The sequence below is a fragment of the Micromys minutus genome, assembly GCF_963924665.1.
Source record: "Micromys minutus genome assembly, chromosome: 9".
Lineage (NCBI taxonomy): Eukaryota > Metazoa > Chordata > Mammalia > Rodentia > Muridae > Micromys > Micromys minutus.
Window position 1 is genome coordinate 36,805,879 of NC_137978.1, and position 25,484 is coordinate 36,831,362.

General features: G+C 55.7%; 1 protein-coding gene across 1 annotated transcript; it reads right to left on the reverse strand.

Annotated features, from left to right (window-relative positions):
- Positions 1 to 979: 979 nt before the first annotated feature.
- Positions 980 to 21,385, reverse strand: FOXO6 (forkhead box O6). The gene is made up of 2 exons (XM_080921826.1): positions 20,544 to 21,385; positions 980 to 2,985 (listed from the first exon to the last, which is right to left on the reverse strand). Exons 1-2 carry the CDS (start codon positions 20,955 to 20,957, stop codon positions 1,720 to 1,722), a joined length of 1,680 nt encoding a protein of 559 aa, XP_080777952.1. The 5' UTR covers positions 20,958 to 21,385; the 3' UTR covers positions 980 to 1,719.
- Positions 21,386 to 25,484: the final 4,099 nt, after the last annotated feature.

The following is a 25,484-nucleotide window of genomic DNA, read 5'->3' on the forward strand; positions in this document are numbered from 1 at the left end:
CTGGAGTTCGATCCCCAGGACCTATAGGGTGGAAGGAGAATCCTCTCCAGAAATTTGTTCTCTGACTTTTACATGTGCTCTTGTAGTGTGAGTGTGCTCCTGGGCTCCAATATCTCCCCCCACCCCCATCCTTACAGACTATAGATACAATGTGAACAGCTGCCTCATATTCCTGCTGCCATGATTCCTCCCCACCCCCACTATCATGGACTTCACCTTCAAAGTGTGAGGCAAAATGAGCCCTTCCTTCCTTCACTTTGATACTTTCGTCATGTACTTTGTTGCAGCAATGAAAAAAGTAGCACAGGGCCCCAGGTGACACAGCTGGCAAAAGGAGGGAACTGGATGAATTCCTAGAGAAGTCTGTGCCTCCAAGGTGGCGGCAGCAGCAGCTGCTGCTGCTGCTGCTGCTGCTGCATCTCCTCCTCCTCTTCCTCCTCCTCCTCTTCTAACCAACACCCTTCAGAATTACTTTCCCTCTCTGGCCTTGTGTTTTCATCTGTTTAGTGGGAATGAAACCTGTGCTAATACAAGGCCTGGTAGTCACAGCGTCTCAGTTAACACCTGCACCCCTCTCCCAACCCTTTATTAAGGAATTTCCCCAGGCAGGAAACTTTCTGTTTGCATGTGTTTAAAAAAAAAAACCCAAAAAACAAATAAACAAAACAGGTGCAGAACTCTGCAAAGACTATTCCCAGCATCAGGAACTCAGTAGGTTCTTAACCAATGTGCAGCTAAAGTAGATCTCCGGTCCTGTGCCCCATAAAAAGCCGCAATAGCTGCAACCAACAAGGACCCTGGCGTCACCCGCTACAAACCCCTCTCGTCACTACGACCCCATCCTCCTAACCCAAGGCTCGGGAAATATTTAAAACAATTTTATTCATGAAAATATGCTGTACAATGCACTCTACACGGCCTCGACACGGCACACACGCACACGCACACGCTGACGGCACGGCCACAGTACACTGCCTACGATACGCGCCGGGGACGCCGCGCCCACCGCCCGCCCCGACCGGACACTTATAAATATGGGAGAGAGGGGCCAGGACTAGGGGTGTCGAATTGGGGAATGGGTCTGGAACTTAGGCCCGCTGGAGAGGCTGTGACCTGTACTGAAGGATTGTGGGGTTGACTGACAGGAGAGAGGAGGTGCCACGACTGGTTAGGATGGGAGAATGAACCAGAGGGTAGCTGAGGACCAGAGGACTGAGCAGAATGGATGACCAAGATGGGTGTGAACGAGAGGGTTGCTGGCTTCCTGTGGTGGGGCTATGGCCAGTGAGGGAAAGTGTCATTTGAGAATCAGATTGGAGTTGGATGGCCTAAGCGTCACAAAGGGCCCCAGCAATAGAAACTGAAGATTCAGAAACGCCCCTGCCCCACTTCCTAGGGGGCTTCCAGGGTAAGCATCCACAGTGGGCCATCCACCTCGCTCTTCCCACTCCCACCTAGCCGGACCTCAACCATATCTCCCAGGCCTCCAGCCCCAGCAGGAGGTCTTAGGAATTCGGACAGGAATGGCTTGGTGTCCCAGCCGCTCCTTCCCACCTCCCTCTGTGCTCAGCTCCGAGGGACGTCTCCAGCTGGGCTGATGTTGCCTCCTGGATCCTCCCGTGGAGCTGGGTCAGGGAAGTGGGGACCCGGGGATCGGGATGGGAAGACAGAGGCCCCATGGGGACGGGACCGGGGCACCCAGGCTGCCCAGAGTGGCCCTCAGCCCGGCACCCAACTCTGGTTAGGGGGCGGCGCCCCAGCCAGGCCCGGAGGAGGTGGAGGCAGGGCTGAGTCGAAGTTGAAGTCCATTTCGTCGCTGTCCATGAAATCGTTGAGGATGATGGACTCGACGTCACACTCGAGGCTCCCGCTGAACATGTCGAGGTCCAGGTCGGCCGGGAAGCGGTCCGGCCCTGCACCCAGAGGCCCTGCTGCTGCGGCCGCGTAGGGCCCGGGCAGCGCGTCCAGCAGGAGGCTGCCGGGCGGACCCCCGAAGGCTGCGGCGTGGGCCGGCGGGGCTAAGCCGGCGGCGCCCGCCTCGCCGGGCAGCGTCATAAGGCTGATGGGGTGGGCTAAGGCACTGCGCGAGGGCGCCGGCGGCGCGTACGGGGCCGCTCCCTTGCCGGGGTAAGCAGCGGCCGCGCCCGCCAGCGCCAGCTCCCCAGGCGCGCCTAGCAGCGGGCCGGGCCTCGGCGCGGGCGGAGGCGGCGGCAGCAGCGCAGGCAGCGCCCCGGGGCGGAAGGGCGCGGCGGCGGGCGCGAAGCTGGCCTGCTTGTTCTCCTGGATGGTCTGCATGGGCAGGCGACGCAGTGAGCCCAGGGCCGGCGGCCCGAAGCCCCCGCCCCCGCCGTAGGCGCTCGCCTTGCAGCCGCCGAAGTAGGAGGGGGTCCCGGCGCGTGCCCGCGGCCCGTACGCGTCCTGCGCGCCGTCCAGCAGGGCGTCCGGCAGCCCGGCCACGCCGCCACCGTGTAGGCCCAGCGGACCTCCCAACTCGGCCAGACGCGGCAGCTCGCCCGGGCAGCGCGCACCCAGGGCGGGCGACAGCGCGCTCGCAGGACTTGGGTACATGAGTGGCGAGGACGGTGCCAGGGCCTCCAGGGCCTCATCGTCCTCCAGCTCGGCCGCCTCCCCGAGCAGGGGTCTCCCGCTGCCGCGGAAGTCAGCCCACGCCTCGTAGTCGTCGCTGGCATGTGAGGCCGGGCTGGCGGCCCACTTGGCAGAGGCCGACAGGGGCCCTGGAGCCGGTGCGCCGGGAGGGCTGTCGTCGGGGCTCCGCTCTGGCAGGTGCAGCTGCTTCTTCTTGCTCGCCTTGCCCTTGATGCGCAGGAACTTGGCCCCGTTGTCCATAGACACGGCCCGGCGCCGCGGGGTCTTCCCCGTCTTTCCGCCCTCGGGGTTCAACATCCACCACGAACTTTTGCCAGTGCCCTCGTTCTGTACGCGGATGAACCGGGTGTGCAGCGACAGGTTGTGCCGGATGGAGTTCTGTGGCCAGGAGATAGGGCACGGGTGGCAGGAGGAGGGGATCCAGGGGAAGTGATGGAAAGAAAAAAAAGGGGGGGGTCAGAAAAGAATGGGAGGAAATAGAAGGATCAATGGGGGTAAAGGGAGGCAAAACGAGAGTGCAAGTTAAGTACCACATTTGACAAACCCATAATATCCATCCTTTACCCCAAATATGCCCCCTCCCTTCCCTGCCCCACCTCCCAAGTAGATACTGCCAAAGGGCAGGGCTGGTGCTTAAGGGATAAGGTCCACTTTGAGCTCTGAACCTGTGCCATCCCTCAGCAGGAGAGCAGGACCCCATCTTCCAAACTCAGCCAAACCTCTGGAGGGGCTGGCTAGACTGTGAGGGCCCCCCAGCAGATTATGTAAGGGCTCATGCCACTGCCGCGGCTCATTTGTCCGCCCCCCTCCCTCCCCAGCCTGGCATGGAGCCAGGAGCCCGAAAACCCAGGGCTCCAGAAATCAATCTCGCGGTGACTGATTAAGCCCTGTTTAGAACTAATTGCTCTTTCGTGTGTGGGGAGAATAAATTACCTGCTTTAATTTCGTGTCTTTAAAATGCAACTGCAGGTAGAGAGGACTGTTAACCCTTTGTGGGAAGGCTTGGCCAGAGAAAGCAGAACAGGCTGAGGTGGGGATGCCCAGGACAGGCGTAAGCCTATAAACCCAAGACGTTTTGGAGATTGACCCCAGGATTAACCAAGGAGGCCTCAGAGCTTCTCCTATGTCCCTCTGACCCACCTGGCTCAATTCTGTCTCCAAAGCCCCTTCCTTGTAAGACCTTTCTACAATTTCTCACACTTTACAGTCAGGAAGACAGCTTCGAACAGCCGGAGAAGCTTGCTTAAGTAGGGTTCCATAGGCCTTCCTGCTCTCCCTCAGTACCTCTTGGCCTTTACCTCTGTCACCCTGCCTGTATCCTGGGCTTAATTTCCACTGTGCCAATCAAAAGTGCCCTCAGGGTCACTATCTGCTTTGTACAGCCCTGCCCTGAGGATGGAGGAAGGCAAAGTGAGCTCACAGCTCCACCATCCTGATCTCCACACAAGCCTGGTGTAGAATTTCTGCTGGACCCTCTTTTTGGTAGCCTTGACCTTCCTGTCCAGGCACTGTTCGGCAGACGGCTTAGGCCGGGCTAGCCGAAGACTGGGCAGGATGCTTGGTCACCTGGCTGTGTGACCATGGCTATGCATCGGTCTCTGAGCTACTCTGAAGCACACACAGTGGTCACCACCATCTCCTAAGACTGTTGGATCATTACATGAGCTAATGGGTGTGGTTCAATGTCTGTGAACACCCCAGGTGCTTCTAAACCACTCTGTCTAGTCAGACCTTACCCGTAGACTCAACAAACCTGCTTGGTCACCATCTCAACACCAAGACTTAAGCTGTGCTGGGCAGCAACCACTTGGGGAAGCCAGCATCACTCCATTTTGTCCACCGCATGACAGAAGCATGAGGTAATTTTGCCCACAGTCCCATGGCTAGGCCAGGCACTACTCTAGTTCTGCCCAGACCCCTGGACTCGGTCTTAACTTGCTAATCCACCTAGGCACACCCTAACCACTAATCTGCCAGGGTTCTCTCTCCTGTCCCCAACAGTCTCCGTCCTTCCAGCTCCACCAGGCTGGCTGTCTTTAGCACTTTATGGACTTGGAGGCAACAGCTGGAGTTTGCCAGCCTGGCACTGCCTGGCTTCTCCCAGGGCCCTGTGAGGAGGGAATCTGAACCCCCAGGGAATGATGTTCCCTCAGGTAGATACTCCCTTCCCTGGCCCGCCCATCCACCTGGCTCCCTGCCCCTCCCCCACACCTGCCTCCAGTCCCTAGGAGATCTCAGCTATCTATCTCCTCCCCCCAGGGCTATCTGCCTGGCTAGAAGCTACACCTCCCACTTTTCCAATCCTGCTGGATTGGAAGTCCATCAGGTGGCACTGCTTTATGTCATGGGTCAGCCTGGCTGAGTGCAGGGGGGTTGAGGAAGAACATGGCCAGGTAACTGCACCTAGACAGTCCCAGTCCATTTGGCCCCGGGGGCCCAAAAGAACTTAAGCTCCTAAACCCTATAGGGTTAGGGATTGGGAAGCTTAGTTCCCGAATGTAGAGGGTGTGGCTCAGAGACAAGTTGCCAAGGTCACAGAAGCTTGTCTGGCACAAACCCAAATGTGATTTCAGGTTGGTCTTTGTAGAGGACATTCCATTCTGCCGTGGGCAGGGAAGGTCAGAGAGTTTGAAGAGACTCTTAGAAAGCTAGTACTCCCATGCAGACCATGCCCAGGAGCCACCCATGTAGAAGGCTAAGTATGCGCTGCAAGGTCAAGACAGCCTACAAGCTCTGTGCTTCCTCTTTAGAAAGTTGCAAGTGCTTTAAACACACCCTGATTCTTTATAACCTTAAAGAGGCCCTCGAAGGTTTGCGGCTCTTTCCCCTTGCCCCTACCCTGGACTCAGCCAGGGGGCTAGGAGTTCAAGCCCTTGCCTCCTGCTGTGGCTCTCACAACCCAGGGAAAAGAAACAATGTATCCAAAGTGGCCTAAGACCTGGTGTCCCAGGAAAGGCACTCAGGTCTCCTGACCCCCAGCTTGGCACTCCTCCCACCCACTCTATCAAGTCTGGCCGGGGGATGCCAGTCCTCCTCTTCAGGGCTGACTCTCTTTATATACACTGATGACCTGGGCCAAATGCTCTCTGTGTTTTTCAGTTTGACTCTGGACGGTTTTTCAAATGGTCTAATCTAGAAGTCGGCAGCACCCACTTCCCCCCAAAGCGGGATTTGTTTTTTGTCATAAATGAAACCTGATGCAAATCTGAATCATTATACACTCAAGCCCTAGTGTGGGGAAGCCCTGCCCACTCAGCACCTTCACTCTCCATGAATGAGGCCTGTGGAAGGGTTCTGCAAGCCAGATGGATAGGGTAGCTGGGCTCAGATAGGTGCCAGGCTTTGCTCAGGGTTACCCGAGGGGTGGCCTGGAGCTGAGGCCTGACTTCGAAGCTGGGCTCTGTACTAGATACGCACCAGGGCTATGCCCCTGAGAGAGGCCCACACCCTGCACCTTAGCATGCCTCCTTAGGTTCTAGACACCTGGTGCCAATCAGAGCTCTCAGCCAAGATCCAGTGGCAAGCACTGAGGACAACTCTGGCTTGCCCACAGGGCCTCCTGGGAGGCCAGAGGCCATGAAGGAGGGGAGGGAGGTAGAAGAGGGAGATGCCTCTGCCAGGCAGCAGTAACCAGGGCTCCCTCTTGAAGTCGCTTAGCAACCCACCACCACAGCCACGGCCCAGGCATGCCCAAGTTCCCTGGATGCCCAGGGTTGGGCTCAGCTTCTGGGGCCTCCCACATCCCACATGTGGAATAGGCTTGGCATGTCTCCTAGGGAAGATAAGACCTCCCTGATTCCAGGCCCCAGGGAAATGATGTAGGGGCAGAAGAAAGGACCTCAGGTTATATTCATGCCTTCCTCATTCTTCCTCAGCACCGGGGCTGGGTGAATACTCTCCTGGGGCCCACCCACTAGGGAGAGAAGCCTGGCAAGAATGGCATACGGCCAAGTGCTTGGGCTCTGGCTCTGGATCCAAATGTCAGTTTCAGCTCCAACACTCAGGAGTGGTACAACCCTGGGGCAAGGTACTCTGAAGTTCCAGCTCCTTTAACAGCTATGGCTTCCACCTTTGCTTCCCCGCAGCATCCTCACACAATGACACTTAACCACCTGAGATCCTTTCCAATGCTCCTTTCCTCCCCACCCCACCCCGTGCCTCAATGAACAAAGGCCTAGTCACAGCCCACACACCCTCCATGACCTCTCAAGTGTCCCCTCCACACTCCCTCCTTTGCCTCCAACCTGCCAGGCCAGATGTCTTTCCCTCTAGATGCTCACAGAACTCTCTCATCTCCCTTTCCCCAGTCTGAATTTTTCTAAGGCTATTGTCTTTGTTAGGGTTTCTATTCCTGCACAAAACATCATGACCAAAAAGCAAATCGGGGAGGAAAGTTTATTCAGCTTACACTTTCACATTGCTGTTTATCACCAGAGGACGTCAGGACTGGAACTCAAGCAGGTCAGGAAGCAGGAGCTGATGCAGAGACCATGGAGGGGCGCCATGTACTGACTTGCTTCCCCTGGCTTGCTCAGCTTGCTTTCTTATAGAACCCAGGTCTACCAGCTCAGGGATGGCACCACCCACAATGGGCTGGGCCCTCCCTCCTTGATCACTAGTTGAGAAAATGCCTTACAGCTGGATCTCATGGAGGCATTTCCTCAACTGAGACTCCTTTCTCTGTGATAACTCCAGCTTGTGTCAAGTTGACACAAAACCAGCCAGTACAGCTATCACCTTCTGGGTTAATTCAAGTTGAAATAAGTACCTAATGAATACTAACTTGAAAATCTTCTATCTGAAAAACCTTCCGAAATCTGCCAACTTTTAAGTTATAGCTTTCAGATTTGTGGGTTAGGGACGCTCCGAGTCTATGCAAATATCCCCAAACCATCTGTGGCCACACATTCTGAGTAAGGGATACTCAGCCTCTGTATAACTTGTTGATCATTTGCCTACTGTGTGATGGCCTTGCATTAAGACTTTTGTAAAGGTAGTGACCTATCCCCACCCCATTTTTCTTCTTTACTCCATGTGTTTGGCATATACTAGGCACTGAAAAGTTTGTTCAGTGAAGGAATAAGAGACGTGCATACATGACACAGGGCTGTTGGGGTTCTGGGTGAACTAGCCCTGGCTGGCACACAACAGGGACTTTTCCGAACTAGGTTAGGAAGCAAACTCAGGATAGGATGAACAGCAAGCTGGGACGCAGGAAAACTCAGGCCCAGCAGAGTGGAGAAAGGACAGACTCCCTAACCATGCTGAGGAAGTGCTCATAGGCAGCTGCTGCCTCTCAGGCCTCCCCCACCTGCTCCCAGATTGCCCCAGGCTGGTTCACACCCAGACTTCCCACTACACTGTTCCCTTTGGCCAGAAGACACTGAATGACCTCGACCTTGGTGCCTTCCCCACGGATAGGGACTGATCCATCTGGTGGCGACAGCTCATCTATCCATCAGGACACCCTCATCTATTCCCAGGACACCCTTCGCCCACGAGTAGTAATGCATTCATCTGACAGCACAACCCCATTTATCCAGCACACCAGTCCCATTTATCCAGCAAGTACAACCTCATTTGCTAACAGCACTCCATTCACCTGACGGGGCCCCTCATTTATCCACCAGGACACCTTCATTTATCCTCCAAGTCGGACACGCTCCTTCCTCCCGTGGTGTGGCTGTGTTCTCCGATGGTGCAACCCAGCTGATCCAGCAGGACGTCATCTCTCCTACAAGTACACTCCATCCCCCTGACAGTACAACCTCATTTATCTAGTAGTGCAGCCTCACCTTGCCTCCTAGTACCACCTCATTCCCTGACAGTACCACCTCGTTTATCTTCAGGTACAACCTCATTTCTCCTTCTAGCGCAGCTTCGTTCCCCAACAGCTCAACCTCATCCAATCTTACTTCTCCAACCAGGACCTGCCAGGTTTTGGCAGAGGGGTGGGGAATGATGAGTGAAAAGGAAAGAGATCTGTCCCCTCTTCTGGCATCCCTGCCTGCAAGGGTGCTGCATTGCGTGGAGATGCTTCAACTATACGCAAGTTTTCCAGACCAAGAAGGGGGCACAGGCTTTGCCTTTTAAGTTGCTTGACCTAATCAGAGCTCCACTACTGTCTGTCTCATCTCTCATTCTGTCCCCACTAGGATGATAGAGGCCAACAGAGTGGATTCTGGGAATATGAACTTCCTTGCTCTCTGCTGTGGTCCTGTAGTCCTGGGAAGGGGGCATGAGGAAGGCTGGCCTCTTGAAGGGGGGGCACATTCAATAGGATGCTGGTAAATGTTTAACAGCCAGCACTCCGTGGGTGGAGGGAACCCAGCTGATGGATTTGTAGCTGTTACTGCTCTGTGGCATGAATCCTCCCGTCATAGCCCAGCGAGGCTGCCAGTGTGAAGTCACAGAGTGAAGAACTGGAAAGAAGTGTGCACAACTGTTCTTGTGAGCCAGCTCAGCTCAAGCATGCCATTGGCATGGGCTTCCGGTACTGATACAGGAGAGAAGTGTCACCTGCTACATGCCAGGTGTAGGCAAGTCTCTTTTATCCTGACAATCCCACAAGAGACCCCTAGTTTACAACGGGGGAAACAGGCTCTGGTGAGCTTAATGACTTCCAGGTTGAAGCCCCAAAGCTGGAAGTGAGGAAGCAAGATTCAAGTCTCTGCTTATTAGCTTCCAAAGCCATGTCCTTCCCACCGTCCCCACTATGTCAGGGGTCTCTGCTTGATGTCCATCCAGTAGCTATTCCTGTTTTGGGTCACAAACTCAGACTTTTCTGGCTTTCCTCAGAGGCAGGATATGCAAACTCTGTACTCACTGCCTACCACCAACCCAACCCTGACTCCTGCTCTCCTCCCTGGTCCTTAGGGGATTCCATGATGGTGAGTTCAGTCCTAGGTCTTCTATTATCCCACCAAACACCATCAGGTGCAGTCTTTACAGGTTCCACCATAGGCAGAACTCTCAGCTCAGACCCTCTCTTCAGAGACTGACCTTTTCTGCATGATAGTGACAATGACCAGCCTCAGTGCCTCAGAGATGCCTGTGGGTCTCCAAACCACTCCAGCACGCATAGGGAAGATTCCACAGTCCCAGCTCTCATCTTTCCTGGTTCAGAGGTCCAGGAGTAGACCTGACCTTGTGCCTTACCCTTCACTCTATTCCTAGAGTCCCCACCTTTCCAGGAGCACACATCTGAGTCAGACAGACTCACAGCTGGGGGTGGGGTTGCCCTTTTGTCTGGGGTGGAGTTGGGATGTTCAGTCCAGGCAAGCTTCCTGGTAGATGATGTCAGGATCTGAAGGTCATGTGTAAATCATGGGTACTAAGGTCTGCTATGGAGGAGGATTCAAAGGGCAGATTGAGGGCAAAGAGCCACAGGTGCCCATTAGGGAGCTTAGGGTCATCAGGACAGCAGTGAGCAGCCAGGGTCCAGGATGAATCAAATATTGAAGCAAGACATGAAATCAAGGTCCAGAATACACGGCCATATTCCACTCTCTCCTCCCTTCCCCCACAGAAGAGTGCACATAGCCAATCTGGGCAAACTACAAACCAGCATTAGGAGTCCAAGCTCACTCCTGCCCTACAGCCTTGGGCACCAGTACAACTCCAGAGAGATACTCAAGAGCCACATTCCCCAAAATGGCAGGTGTCTGGGCTTCCAACTAGCATGTCCACCCCTGGTGTTTCTGCATGCTTTGTTCCCATGTTCTTGTCCCTTTCTGCCCCTCAGGTTCTATTCCTCCATGAGGCCTGATCTGAGCTCCTTCTGAACCCTCTCTCCAGCCCCAGAGACAGTGGGTTGCCCCACAACTGTGCTAACTACAGACTAGAGTTCAACTATCCCAGAGTCCGCCTCTTCCACTGAAGTTTGTGGAGATTACAGAAGTGTGGAGGAAGGAGGGAGCCCTCAATAGTGTATGACTTGTTTATGTTTGGTATTAGTGAAGATTCCACTGAGCAATTCCTAAGATCCTTCCACCAGCTACCAGGGTCCTCTTGAGCCTCCCTTTTGGCATGGTCTCCCCAGGGGCTCCTGCCACCGTGGCCTCCTGTGCCTATCTCAGAGCTTTTGGATCCTCAGGAGAATTCCATAATTGGGAAAAAGTACTTTTTTTTCCTCACTATTTAGCCCAGCTGCACACTGCCTCGCCTTCCTCAATGCTAGGATCTCCATGCCAGGGTAAGATACCGTATATTAAATGCTATCACCTCATCATCATACGTTATGACTGCATCACCAAGCATCTGAGCCAACCTTCTGAGCTCAGCATCCTCATTTGACAGGTACCAATGCAAAGCCCCTGCCCTGAGATGCCTCTAAACCAACCAGTAGGTTTCCACCACTTTGGGATTTGCATATCAGGTATTTGCATTACAATTCATAACAGTAGCAAAACTAAAGTTATAAGGCAGCAATGACATCAGTTTATGGCTCAGGGTGGGGGGGGGCGTTGCGATAACATGAGGAACTATATTAAAGGGTCACAGCATTAGGAAGGTTGAGAACCCTTGCTCTAAAGAGAAACCCGGGCCTGGCAGAAGCTCTGGGGCTGTCCTGGAACAGAAGTGGGGCTCTCAGCTGCCCTTCCCCAGAACCCCGAGCTGCAAAGCCATTCAGACTTGGCATTGCACCCCTCTAGTCTGATCACCTTCTTTATCTGCAGGCAGCTCCTCCCTGCTCCACTGCCCAGGCCCTGGGAGCAGCTGCAGTGACCTCACTCAGCCCTGCCCTGGACCCAGCTCTGGGGAAGGCCTAGCAGCTGTGCCCGAACCCTGCAGGCTGGCTCCTGGGGGAGAAAGAGGAGGAGCAGGCATAGTGCCAAGAGAACCATCTGCTCTCCCAGGGGCACAGCCACCCGCACAGACACTGGCCTTGCCCCCAGGGGCTGCCCTTGGCCCTCTATTTCCTTGACAAGGGACTCCAAGAGCCCAGGGCAGCCCACCCAGACCAGGGCAGCAACCTCATTTGCCATCTGTCTCCTCCTGAAGCCTCAGAGGTCCTTTAGAACATACTGGACCATCACAAATGTCCACTGAAAAAAAATGGACAAGTGCTTGGGTGAGCTCCAGGGCCAGAGGCCAGAGGCTGGGCTGGGTGTGCTAAGTGTGGCTACCCCTGTCCGGCCTAGCTGGCTTTAAGTCCTCACTCTCCCTGCTGGGGCCTCCATCTTCACATCTGCTTAGCTGGCAGGTGCCTCTGGCAGAGGGCAAGCCCCTCCTCCCCAAGGCCCAGCTCAGGTTACAAGAGGAGGTGGTGGCAAGGCCAGCTGAGGACAGGGGAGGGGACAGGAGGGAGGAGGCCTCAGAGCTTCCCATATTATTGGAGGAGGGGAACCAGAGTGGGAATGGTGTTGCCCAAGATCACACAGCCTGGCAGTGGGGCAAAGAGAACTCAGAATGCCAGGAACAGGTAGCCCGAGGCTTGAGGATTACCTAGAACAAGTGCTTTCTTATCTGTGAAAATGAGGATCCTTGGGGTTGGGGATGTGTGTCAATGGGAAAGTGCTGCACAAATACTAGGACTTGAGCTTAAATCCCCAGCAACCATGTACAAGCTGGGTGTGGAAGCATAGAGCCATAACTCCAGTGCTTGGGGTCGGAGACAAGGAGATGTTTGGTATTTGTTCACCAGCCAGTCTAGGTAAAATGGACAGCTCCAGATTCACTGAGACCTTGTGTCAAGAAAAAGAGGCTGCGGGCAATAGAGAAAGTCACCTCACATTAATACGTGGCCTCCATTCACATAGCCCACCTGTACACACACACACACACACACACACACACACACACACATCTCTCTTTCAGGGACAGTCATAGGGAGTCCTACTCTATACACAGGCAGATAGCTCTTTTCTTCACAGAGCAATGAATAACAAACAGTCTGACCTCTGATAAGACTTCTTAGGGACTTTATAGGTATCTTTCCTGAAATTCTAAGAAAGTGCAGACATTGAGAAGGAAACTCGGACGAAAACTACTCAGAGCTGCCCCGAAGGGAAGCAGACCTAGGCTCCATGGATGCCATTGACTTCCTGAGCTGCGCACTACATACCAGCCATTTTCACCAGTCTTAAGACAGGGTAGGCTGGCTGCAGGGAAGTCAGCCTGACATCTGGACCCTAACGCAGGCTCATCTGCTAGTCTTGCCCCACTGTGTGCTCGCCACACAAGTCACTCTTGAGTGCTCTGTCTGCTGGTGTCATCCCATTTACCGCTCCCACTGGAGGGCCAGCTCAGTCTGAGCTTGCCTGCAATCCCAAGCCACTCTTGCCTTCCTAGCTTCTACTCCTGCTGGGTTCCTCAAAGAGCCCCAAGGGTTTGACTTGTTTCCCTGCCTCCAAACACCCACAGCTGATGATCTGGCCTTCCGTCCAGTTCTGCCCTGATGGTGTTTGTCTAGCACAGGACTCTTTGTGTCTTCAACTCTCAAGCTTAATCCCTGCCCGCCAAGGTCGGAGCCAGTCCTAACAGCTTTGCATAGCAGGTGCCCACTGGTGTGTAGCTTTAGATTATAGTGCCCTCGACCCTGGGTCTGTAAGCCAGAGAAGCAAAAAAAAAAAAAAAAAAAAAAAAAAAAGCCCAGTTTCTGGGGCACTGTCTGCTGGGAAAGGCAGTTTGAAATTAGGGCCCATTGCCCATGCTAGAGGCCTCAGGGAGAGCAAAAGCCAGTTTGCAGGGGCAGAGAGAGTGCTAGACCAGGGTGAAGCCAGCGCTGGGACATTCCAGTGCTGCCTGCCACACATAGTTGAAGCCTCTTGCTTTCCTTCGCCCTTAGTTTCCTCATCTGCCAGTGAGGTAGACAGTCACAATGACAGCATCGTGGATCAACTGTAAAGACCCATGGAGAGAATGTATTCTGCTTTGGCACATAGCAGGTGGGATCCTGAGCTGCAAGTAGTTCAATGTAGTTAAAGCAAGTGTTGGAGGACTGAGGAGGGCAGGAAAGGTTGACAAGGTTGGGGGCTGGGCCTCGAGCAGCACAGTAGGCATCTCAAGGATGGACAGACAGCGCTGGGCTGTACATATGTTCTCTCCCATCAGTGGGGAACTAGCTAGGACAGGGTCTGTGACTGTCACTTTCTTTACATTCCAGGCCCAGAGAGCTTTCTGAGTATCACCCTCTAACACCTCCCTCTGTCTGGCATCCAAGGCTGGCAGAGGAAGGAGATGCCAGTGCTGGCTGTGGCTGTCTTCTCCCCAGTCATGTCTTATACAGGGTGGTTCTGATACACAGGGTAGACACAAGTGCTGGGCAGGGGCTCAGTGCCCTGAAACTGGTGGCATGAGGTCCAAGTCCCTAGGGCAGTAGGGCAGAAAGGGAGCAGGGGCTCAACGAGGAAGCAGCTTATTGAAGAAGCTGAACTGCAGTGGGTGGGAGAAGTCCAGGAGGCCACAATCTAAGAAATGGCTTCTGAATGAATGGTCACCAGCCGTACCTGTTAAAATACAGATTTCAGAGCTCGTGCCCAAAGAATTGGAAAGTGTGCTGGTACAAAGCTTCAGGGACTCTCTGATGACAAGCCAGGCCTGTGGACAGCTAAGGATTTGAAGCAAAGATCCTCGAGGAGATGTGCTGGCTTCCAGAACCACTTGGATGGTAGTGGCTTCAATCAAAATGCTCAAGCACCCTAGCTATTTGTTCTGAAGGGTGTCCCGAGGGATCGACCAAGGAGAGCTGCCTTGGTGGGCATGTGGCGACTGGCAGGGGTGTGGGCTGAGATATTCAGTGTTGCTTGTGAAGGCGGCAGTGTGAGGGCGCCTAAGCATAGAGGTGGCAGGAAACACGGGTGGGAGGGGAGGCCTGGATAAGTCCAGCAGAGGGCCGGGGGACCCAGAGCAGTTTGGCCTGGTTGGCTTCCAGGGGGATCTGGGAGCCTTAGAATCCTAAAACAGATCGGGAAGATCTTAGAGCAGGAAGGCTATGTGGGAGCAAGACCTGCGCCGACAGCGGGAGGCGATGGGAGGAATGGGGGAGACACACACTGGCCTGCATCTCCATCTAGGCTCTGCCTTCTCCCAGCTATGCCTTGATTTCCTCGGCTGCAAAATGGAGCTACAAATGACTACCTGGCAAGGATTTCAGGAAGGGTGGAGTGGGAGAATGTGTGCACCCACTTTCTCTTCTCAGTCCCCTTCCCACGAGAGGCAGGCCCCCTTAGAGACCAGGAAGGTTTCTCTTAGTGAAGAGGGAGGCCCTGGGGGTAGGGTGTGGGAGGCCCCACCCCCACACACCACCTGGCCCCCTCCCACCTCCACATATGGGTTGGGGGGTGGGGAGAGGCAGCAAACAGCCAAACCCTCCCAAACAGGAGTGGGTTTCCATAGTAACCGGGGTGCCAGGAGAAGGGGGGTGCTCCAGATCCAGCTGTCCCCCCAAGCACCTTCTTCAGGCCCCAGAGCCTAAGCTGATTCCCACCCAACACCCTGAGCCCCCCATCTGCCTACTCTGGGGACAGCTGGGGCTGTCATGAACACTCCCTTGTGCTAGCCGAATGTTTGCCACATGGGTACTGCCATGGGCAGGGGCTGTCATCTTTAAGTAGAAGGCTCAGGTTCAAGACTATCTTCACCCATAGTCACAGGTGTCCACCAGTGAGAAGTCCTTTCAGCACCTGGTACCCAAAGGTTTGTAAGTCACAGTACAGAAGGGCTCAGGGTCTGTGTTAAGGTCCTGTGGACTCACAGGACACTGAGGGTCAGAGAGAAGGATTCAGTCCAGCTCATACACACTGACTTCTGTTTCCCACAGGGGCCCTGTCTACCCTTACTCCCTGACTCCATAAGACCACAAAGGGTTACACCTGGGCACCGTGGGTGATGCTTCAGGGCACTGCTGGGAAGAAGACAAGTCTTTTCAGGATGCTCTTGCCAATGAATGGCAGTCCCGGAGAGAAATGTGGCCCAGGGGACTCTGACATCCAGCATCAGACCCTTCAACTTCTTCAGTGACCCCAACTCTGACATGGGGGTGGAGGAGGCTCTAATGGGGAGGTGTCAGCTCTATACCCCCTTTTTTTTCCCAGTCACTCAGACCCAAGTGGGAGGCAGGCACACGGAAGGTGTAGGGAGGGGCTGGTGAGTCTGCTGAGAGGTCAGGGAAGCTCCACTTAGAGGCTCATTGCCACTGACAGTTCCTGACTCCTCAGCCCTAGCAACACCAAGACAAACCCTAAAACCTCAGGAGAGGCTATCACCAGCTGTCATTCAAAAACAGGAGGAGGTGGGTTGTAGGAAGGAGCCCCAGTCCTTTCCAAATCCAAACCCCAAACCAAACCCTTCCCAGCCTAAGGAACCCCCAGTCCTACCCAATGGCACAGAAAATGCAGGTGTTTAAGGGTTAGAATTGGGTTCTGTCACTTAGGGCTGGTACTTACTAGGTATGTGACCTCTAGGCAAGTCACTTCCACATCTGGAAAGAGGGCAGTGGTGAGAATCTGGTGTGACATGTGCTTGGTGCATTCACTAGCCTTGTCCTCTGGCAGGGCCTCCCTGCGTCTCAGTTCCTCAGTTTCTCTCAACACTACATCTGAGTAAGTCCAAAGGTGGAGCCCTCAAGGTCTTCAGAGAACCCCCCACCCGCATTAAGTGGGGGCAGGAGGGCGCTGAACTTTCGAACCCACAAACCCCCCGCGCCGTTCATTACCTTAACGCGAGTTAAAAATAACCGTCTCATCTCTTTAAATTAGTCTGTCTGCAATTACCGCCTGGCACGGCGCTGCCCGCCATCGTCCCGCTGGAGCGGCGCCAGGTGGCAGGCGGGGCCCTCACCCTGTCTGTCGGTCTGTCTGCTGCCTCTCGGCCCCCCTTTCTCCCGCGGCGCGGCAACCCCGGAGGCCCCCAGCAGCCCCGCCTCGAGAGCTCCCCAACTTGTGCAGGGTGGGGGCCTGGGTCGCATAGGGCCTGCCTAGGGGAGCCGAGAATTGGGGAGGGGGCTTCGGGCACGCCGTCGGGGGAGGGGCGCTGGGAGGCCCGGGAAGCCGGAAGGGCCCGCAGCGCGCCAGCGCTCGTGGGTGGGTGTGAGCAGGTGGCCGTGGGAGTCTGCCGGGCGTGCCAGCAACTGTGCCAGGAGCGGCTGGCACGGGCTCGTGCCCAGGAGGCGGGCAGCTGCCAGCCCCTCGCTCGTGCAGTGAGGGGGGTGAGGACACCCCCCCAATCGGGGCTCACGCCGCCTCCTCCCGCACCCCCACAAGCTCTTGGGGCTGGGGATCCCCGAGGACAAAGGAGGGGAAAGGCATCCTGGTGGAGCGCGCTGGGGGGAGGGGGCGCTGCTCTCCCAACCGCTGTTCAGAGCCAAGAGCAGGACCCTGCTGCTGGCCTCTGGGATCAGCCCCTCTTTCAAGACCCCTCCCCACCTGGAACTTACAGGGCCAGGCCTGGGCCAGATGGGGCTAGCACCCGCCTTCTGATCCCACCCCTCAGCAGCTAAGCTGCACCAGCCCTTGAGGGAGAGGGGAAGTCCCCATACACTGGGCTCCACCCCTCTGGGCCTAGGGACAGAAATGGGAGGCGCCCAGGCCTGGCCTGGGAGCTCCACAAGGACTGGCAGCCAGGAAACACAAAAGGAGTTGAACAACTCCAGAGGCGTTCAGTGGAAAGAACAGGACAGTGCAGCCAGGAAGGCTTCCCGTAAGAGGCCGAGGCCAAAGGAACGGGGCGGGGTCTTATGGAGGAGCTGAGAGGGAATGGGAGTTTCTACTCTGGGAGCCAAAACTCTCTTGGCCACTACACTCCTGGCCAAGCACTGACTCCAGGCTTAATACTCTCTGTCCCCAGGGGAATGGGACTAGCCCTTATGGTACAACCCACAGGTAGTCCTAACTCTCCAGACCTCTGGTTTGGGTGGCTTGAGCCTGCCGCTGTCCTCCGCAGCACTGGGACCCCCTATTCTCTCCACAGATGGAACTTGGGGGCAAAGGCCCAGGAAGTACATCAGCCGTTCTCTTCCCTTCCTTTCTGAAGGTGACCATTCCACCTTTCCAGGACTACTTCCTGCCAGCCCAAGAGCCCTAGGTTCTAGTCTGCAACTCCAAGCACCCCCAAATCCAGCAGGCACAGTTTGTTCGTCCTCTCTGCCTTTGAACATGCACTCCATTCACCCCATCACAAAACTATCTCCCTAATTTTCCCTAACCAAAAAGACACCCTAGATCAAGGCTACCCCCTCTGTGAGAGAACATCAGACTCCCTAGAATATGGAGCCCACTTTCCCCAGCCCCTTGCCCCACCCACTAGCCTTTCCTGTCTCAAAGCACAGGGTCTGAGTGTGGAAGCTGCTCAGAGCAATGCCTCCGGAAGGTGGGGGCCGAGAACTTTAGGTCCCCTTAAGGAGTCATAGCACACTGCCGACATTCCCTGTGGAATCGAGGTACGGCACCACTCAGGCTTTCAAGAGCAACACTTTTGTGGAGGATGAAATGGATGGAGGAATAATAGACGCTCCTGGCACCTGAGATGCTCCAAGCCCTGGTCAAGCTGAGACTGAGAGCCGGAGATAGCCCCTCCTCCAGGTCTTGAAGGAGCTGACTGGGAGTGCCAGAGGGGTTCAAGGGCTAGAAGTTCCAGGAATGAGAGAGTAGAGGCACCCTGGGGGAGCTGGAAGGTAAAGGGGGACCTCCACTGAGGAGACCGGCCACATTAGATCCCCTCCAGGGTCTGTCTGAGTGGTTTTTGCCAGGACCAAGAACAAGAGGCCAAGCTTGGGGCTGCTCACTCAATGCCCCAATTCAGGACTGGGAGTGAGGTACAGGGAGGGCCAGTGTGGCCCCCAGCAGTGTGGTGCACAGTGGGAACTACAGTCAATGGGCAGATAGGAGACTTGGGCCCTTGTCCAGGGCTTACTGCTTCCTGACACTCTCGGGAGAGAGTCCTATTACCTCCCAGGGCCTCAGTCTCACAGTTTGAGAAATGAACTCATGGGGCTCAATTATCTCCAAGTGCACTACCGTCATATCCTAAGGTTTATGTCTGCCCTTGTTCAAAGCCAGCAGCAGCTCACCCTCACTGGAGCCAGCAAGGCATGTTCCAGAGGCATGGCGGGGACCTGGTGAGGTGGGTGACACACCTGGGCTGGAGTGGCACCTTAGGCAGTTAACCGACTCTTGTGCTCCGGGCCTCAGAGACCTCCCCTATACATGGTTATAGTAAAACCCAGCTCAGGGACTACTGAGAGCTTTAGAGTCTGGCACAGAGCTCAGCCCCAACATGCTTGCTCAGCGAACCGACGCTGTCTCCAGGCTTCCAGCTTCAAATCCCTGCTTTCCATCCTTCCCCAGTCTCCTTCATCCATCCAAACCTGCTGGAGCTCTGCCTCTTACAGGAAGCCCTCCTGATCTGCTCTAGTCCTGGTACTCTTTGTCAATCCACAGCCTCTTTACAATCCACCCATCTCTTTACTCTCAGTACCCATACACTGATGGCTTCTTGGGCAGACTCTATGTAAGGTGTCATGGAGACAGAACAGTCCTGACACTGACACCATCTTTCCAAGGTGAAGGGGGGAGGGAGTGGGAACCAAGACACACATACTCATGATGCATGCCTTAGGACCAAAGAAAAAAGTGGGGGAGCCCTGATCTCACTAACAAGTGTTGAAGAGGGCTTCTTGGAGGAGACATTAGGACTCTGTGCCCCTGAGGATAGCAGCTACATCTCCAGGAAGGAGTGGAAGGTGGACCCGGCAAACGAGGAGCAGAGCCAACCCCAAAGGGCAGGGCACAGTTGAAAGAAAGTTGTGTTCTGGTGGGAACTGAGCTGCAGGGGATTGGAAAATGGAGGGGGTGAAACTCAGGTCTACTTCTGTGTCCTGTGTCCCTGCCCCGTAATGGTCAGGCAGAGCCAAAGAAGATGACAGCACACAGGCATACCAAGAGCTGTGGGCTCCCAGATCAGGACAGTGCACCCAAGTGCATCTAGATCTGGCCAGGTCCATGGCCCCTGCCCCTCTCCTCAGATCTTGCTGCCAATCAACACCCTGAACAGCCTCATCTCTGGACACAGGCATGTCTTCCTCATAGTGACTACCTCTCCCATAAGAGGTCCCCTCAAGCCTCCTCCTCACCCTCAAATGCATAGGCTAGCCCCATTTCCCAACAAGATGGCCAGAAGGAGCTGGAGCTAGAAGCTACAATCCAATGAAGCCCCCATCCAAGTCTTCTCCCAAGATGGCTCTCCCTTTTCCACAGCCTGCCACTGAGGACTCTCTAGGAGTGCCCCACTCCTTAAGTGCTTCTGGGCTCAGCAAGCCAGGGAGGTGGAAGATAAGTTGCCTAGAGTGGGAAGAAATAGACCCCCAGGCCTCAAAACCCTTCCCATAAGTACCAGCAAGGAGCTTTAAGCCCCTTGCCCACCCCATGCTGAACCAGGGAAGGGGCTGACAACACCTGCCCCGTGAAGAACTCAACCCGGGTGACCTGCCATGATTTTCATCCCGACTAGTAGGTGCGTCAGGGTGAACTCTCTCGACCCCACAGAAAGAATTGCAGGGCCCATGATCTGTTAGCACTCTTCACCATGGGGCCAGCTTCAGGAAGGGCAGGGGAGGTTTGAGGGGGAAAGCAGACAGGAGTCCTGGGTCATGACTCCAGCTCTTTGAAGCAGATACCCTGGTGGAGAGGGTAAAACAAGTCACACAAAGCAAAGGGGGTTCCCTACTGTCCGTGGCTTGGAAATGAGTTATGCTACTATACCCTCAATGACAGGCCAGGGATATTCCTCTGGGATGCCTCAGAAAGGTATCCCTTGTCACCTTACCAGACCTCCAATCCCGCGCATCCTTCCTAGGGGACGTGAATGAATACAGCTGCTGCCAGCACGCCCCCGCCTGTCAACCGACCTGCCCCACGCCCTGGGCGCGCACTCCATGACCCCTAGGGGTGTTCCAGAGCCCCCCTCCCTGTGGCCTGCCCGGAGCCCGGATGCCCCACCTTCCAGCCGGCCGAGCTGTTGCTGTCGCCTTTATCCTTGAAGTAGGGCACGTAGCGGACCATCCAGTCGTAGATCTGCGAGAGCGTGAGTCTCTTGTCCGGGGCGCTCTCGATGGCTTTGGTGATGAGGTCGGCGTAGGAAAGGTTCCCCCACGCGTTCCGTCGGGAGCTCTTCGCTTTCCGCAACGGTCCGACCTCAGCGCCCAGCGGAGGCGCTGGGGCCATCGCTGGGGCCGTCGCCCTGCGTTCCGGCCCGCAGTCTTCGGAGCCCTCGGCCACTCCTGCGCCCAGCGCTCCGTCCTCGTCGCCGGCCAAGTCCGGCTGCGGCAGAGGCCAGGTACACGAGCGCGGCCGGCTCTGCGGCGCGAAGTCCGGGTCCACGTCCACCTGATGCGCTCGCAGCTTCGCAGCCATGGTCCCGCCCGGCTCGGGCGAGGCAGGGAGGGAGAATCCGCGGAGGGTGGGCGCGCGGCTCTGGGATCTGCGCGCCCCGGGGAGGCCCGCGGGAGGGGTCCCTGGCGGCGCCGGCTCAACCGCGGGGCGCCATGGGCTGGGACGCGGAGGCAGGGGGCTGGACGAACTGGTGAGCACGGAGAGAGGCAAAGACCTAGGCAGTGAGGGGGCGGCGGCCCGGGAGCCCAGCGGGCACACACCTCGCCCAGCCCGGCTTCTAGCACCTGCCGCCTGTCTGTGCCCGCAGCCACCACCGCCACCGCCGCTGCCGCCACTCCGCGGGCGCCGGTCCCGCGCGCGGGCCCCGCTCTCCCGGGACGAAGCTCGCTTGCACCATGCCGGAGCCCGAGCCCGTGCCAGAGCCCGCGCCGCCGCCGCCGCCGCCCGGTGAATGCCGCCGCCGCTCCGGCTCCAGCGCCAGCTCCCGCGCCTGCCGCGCTCAGCGCCGGCTGCACCTCGGGATGGGCGGGGGACGGGGACGGGGCGGGCCCGGAGCAAAAAGAGGCGGGGCGTGCTCGCCCGGGGCCGCGGAATCCTTGCTTACTGGGTGCCCCGCCTGTAGACTGTGGGGGGCGTGGAGCTCCCGCTAAGGGCGACCCCGCCGAAGCCCCGCACGCCACAGCGCCCCCTAGGGAGCAGGCGAGAAACGTCTGGCGCGGCCCCGCCCCCTGCCGCGCTTGGGAAGGCAACGTGGGGGCGGACCCCGAGTGCTCCAATTGGTGCACAGCGGGGCTGTCCCGCCCACAACCTTCAAAGGATTCCTCCCAGGAGCGCGTCAGCAGGTTATTGTTACAACCCGGGGTTTCCCGGGGCAACAGAAATGGGGCGGGGCTCAGACCACTTGTCCCTCCCCGCTTCTAACCATCCCCAGAAATGCCCCGCCCTCCTCTTCTAGACACTTGACGTTTCCATATCTTCCTTCCAAAAGCCAGACCAAGGGTTGATCTAACTCTTTTTCTTTGTGCCATGGACCGGTCTAGGGAAAAGGAATGGTTTAATGATTCCTGGATTGTAGGCCAGGCGTTGCCACAACCCTACCTGTTCTCTGTGCAAATGGGGCTTCCTGAGTTTTTATGGTGCTTGTAAGCACAATTTTAGATCGCTGGTTCTTAAAGTTCATCTTGTGGCAGGTTTTATCCTGCAGAGTATTAAAACAGATTCGTGAACCCCGACCCTCACCCTCGAGTGTCTGGCAGCAGGTCTGTGTTGGGGCGGAGACTTCACATTTCTAGCAAGCTCACAGGCACTAGGGACCCCACTTTACAAATCACTATTTTCCAGACTCTGTGGGAGGTTCTCAAAGAGGATGTTGGAACAAGTGCTTACCCCTAAAGTTAAGAATGGTTGGGGAGGAACTCACTCATTTAGTGGGTATATACTGAACATCTCCATTGTTCCTGTCTCCTTTCAGGGCTCTATGGCAAGAGCAGCAAATAGAGACAAATGAGGTCCATACTGTATAGACTAGTAGAGGACTCAGATGTTAATCCCATCATCACGTGACCTCACAGGGAGCAGCTCCTGAGAGGTTATGCAGTCCATTACCTCATCCCACAGGGTACAGGAGGCTAAGTCTCGAGTCACCACTCCATCTGCCAGCTTTTGCTCAGGTTATGCCATATGTCTACAATCATTCCCATCCACAAGGTCTCCACCAAAACTCAGCTGCAGCAATCGAATCCTGGCCCTTCTTCTAACTCCAGCTCCCTCACATGCCTGACTATTCCCTGCTTGCCCAGATGTTTGCTGCCCTGCCAGCAAACCTTCATGTCCCTTTGGCACAGTACCCTGTTTTGCCAGTCAGGAAACTGAGGCCCAGAGTGGGGGAAGCAACCTACCCAAATTAGCATGCCCCAGCACTAGAATTTCAAGCTTTAACCCCCTCCTCGCCAGTACCTGGTTCCTGAAGGGACTAGAGAGGTAGAGTTCTCTGGGCAGTAGAAGAGCTGTGTTCTCACCAAGGGGAACAGCCTCCTCTCTAAAAACTTCCTTTCCTCAGATTGAAGCCCAGGGAGAGGATGAAAATGAAAATAAGGGAAGGTAGGTAGAGCTTTGATTGACAGGCTGGAGCCCTCCCAGGGGGTGGGGGTTGGAGCCGGCCCATCTTGCAGATTATTGTCATCAGCCTGAGTCACATCCCAAAGGCAAGGGTGGGTACGGGAACTATGTGCTACCCCCTTACATATACACATGCTCCAGGTGGTTTGGTTTAGAACCATCTGGGGCTGAAATCACTGCTGGCCCCTTCCCACAGTTCACAGATGCCCTTCTTGCCTGGGGAGTCAACGCTGGCTCTGCCTCTTGAGTTTTCTGGAGGCTAGCTTCTTGCCATCCTTGAGGTCAGCCCTGGCTCTTAGTGTGACATGAGAGCTTGCTGGGGACTCTACCATGGCTGGAAGAAACTTAGCTGGGGGCTTTGGCACAGGCTGTCACTGCAGGGCTGGGAAGCTGGGTTGGCAGAAATGCCCAGAGGCTGACTCAGGACCTGCTTTGCCTCTGCCTGTCTAGTGGCCACAGCTGCAGCCTGACCTCTCCTCTTGGGCCTATGTCTGGCACGGTCAGCTCCCTAGCACACTCATGAGGGCACACTGACTTTCTTGTTCACTCACAGGCTGACCCTGGCTTACACACTCATCAGGAGGTACTCTGACCGTGACTTAAAGGAGTATGGCAAGTCAGTTAGCTGCTCGAAGCTCGTTTTATACCCTGTTGGCAGGTATCACCATGGCGCTGCATTCACAAGACACTCATAAGACTCTGAATAATAGTGCCAGGCTCAGAATCAGCCCAGAAACGATTCCTATTGCTCATGTGTATCTTCCCTAGCTCACATAGTCTCCGATGCTTGTATGATGAGCACACACCTCCACTCACATTCACTGGCTCACTCAAGTACACACTTACCCAGTGCCCTTTACTCAAAGTCTAGTTACATAATCCTTATCTTCCCATGGTTTTCCTAACCATCGGGCTCCTCCCTCCCCTCCCCCACGACAGCACTCCAGCCCAGTGTCCTTTCACTGCGACCCACTCCCACAACCATTCAGCTCCTATTTGCTTACCTTTCTCTATCTCCTCCTCCCCCACACAGGCAGGCACACTTGCTTTCACACCTTCCTCAGCCAGAACATACAGGTCCATGTGAAGCACACACACTTGATCACTGGCACGGTGTGCTTGCCCATACAGCTCTATAATGCTTATATGGTCAGTTTCAGCCTGCTCCATGGCTCAGCTGGTCCACCCCCGTCCAGACCAAGCACATACCACCTATGTGTATGTGTCCCGATGCATCCACCTCCCTGATCACCCCCACCCTGGCCCTCAACAACTGCTTCCTCCCCTGTCTCAGCCCCTCCCAGCTCTCAGAATAGCCCCTGCCACCACTGCTGAGCCGCCAAGGCCCTCCAGAGCCTGTGTCCAGCTGCTCTGTGCCAGCCTCACCAGCTCACTTAGGGGCAAGTGAGGACAAGAAGGTGGCTTCTCTGAGTTCTGATGTGTGTAGCGGCTCTGTACTCCAGGAGTCAGGACTTGGGCTTGGCTGCTGCTACCTGCACCCACCCTGCCAGGGAATCCTGATCTTCATCTTTCTCACCCTGTGAAAGCGAGGAGTCCACCTCCCCTCCAGGGGCTTGAAGACGAATAGGTTTTACTTGGACAGAGCTAAACTATGGCAAAACCCATCTGACCCTCCTAGGATTCTCAAGCGAACCCTCCCCTAAGCTACAGTTATCAGACAAAACACACAAGCAAACAAAAAGAAAGAAACCACCTTCCTGATGCCCAGCAGAGCTTGTTTGACATTTGATGCCACAGTGGCAGGGGAAAAGAATACCACAGGGGTGATGTCTGGGGACACCTCTGGAAGCAGGGGGAGGGACTGGTGTCCAGGTTAGAAGGGGAGTGTCTATGGAAGGCAGAGGGGACATCAGGACAGCTGGGAGAACCTCCAGAGTAGGCTCATGCCTGGCCCAGGCTGGGACAGAGCCCGGAAGTGGGCGGGGCTGAGCTGAAGAGGCGAGGCCGAAGGGACCCAGTAGCATGGAAGGCCCCTTTAGAAGATCCAAAGCCACTTCAATTGCTTCCACAAACTATTCCTGGGGCACAGGGTTCCCTACATCAGGAAAGCAGCTCAAGTAGCCACGGAGAGTTCCCGAGAACACAGGGACAGTGCCCAAAGAACCTGATGTTCTCTTTTGGCCAGAGAACTGTCCACCTACCAACAGGGATAGAGAATCAATGCCAGCGAGAGCCCTTCTTCCCGGAACACACGATTCCTTTCCATACTGCCTTCTGATGCCCTCGGTTTCACTCAGCACTCACGGAGTGCCAGCCTCTGTGGAACTCCTGACTGAGAATCTAACTCCTTGTGGGCAAGAACTTGGCCCATCCTGTTCACAGCTCTGTCCTCAGGACCTCGAGGAGAGGCTGACACTGAGGAGGAGGTACAGAGGCAAATGTAAGCATGAGCTCACACCATTCTTACCT

What these genes read in the sequence shown, in the direction of transcription:
- FOXO6 (XM_080921826.1), bottom strand. Translation starts at nt 20,957, where the DNA reads ATGGCTGCGAAGCTGCGAGCGCATCAGGTGGACGTGGACCCGGACTTC. An exon ending in ACAGCTCGGCCGGCTGGAAG is followed by an intron (nt 2,986 to 20,543) that starts GTGGGGCATCCG and finishes TCCTGGCCACAG; the next exon opens with AACTCCATCCGGCACAACCT.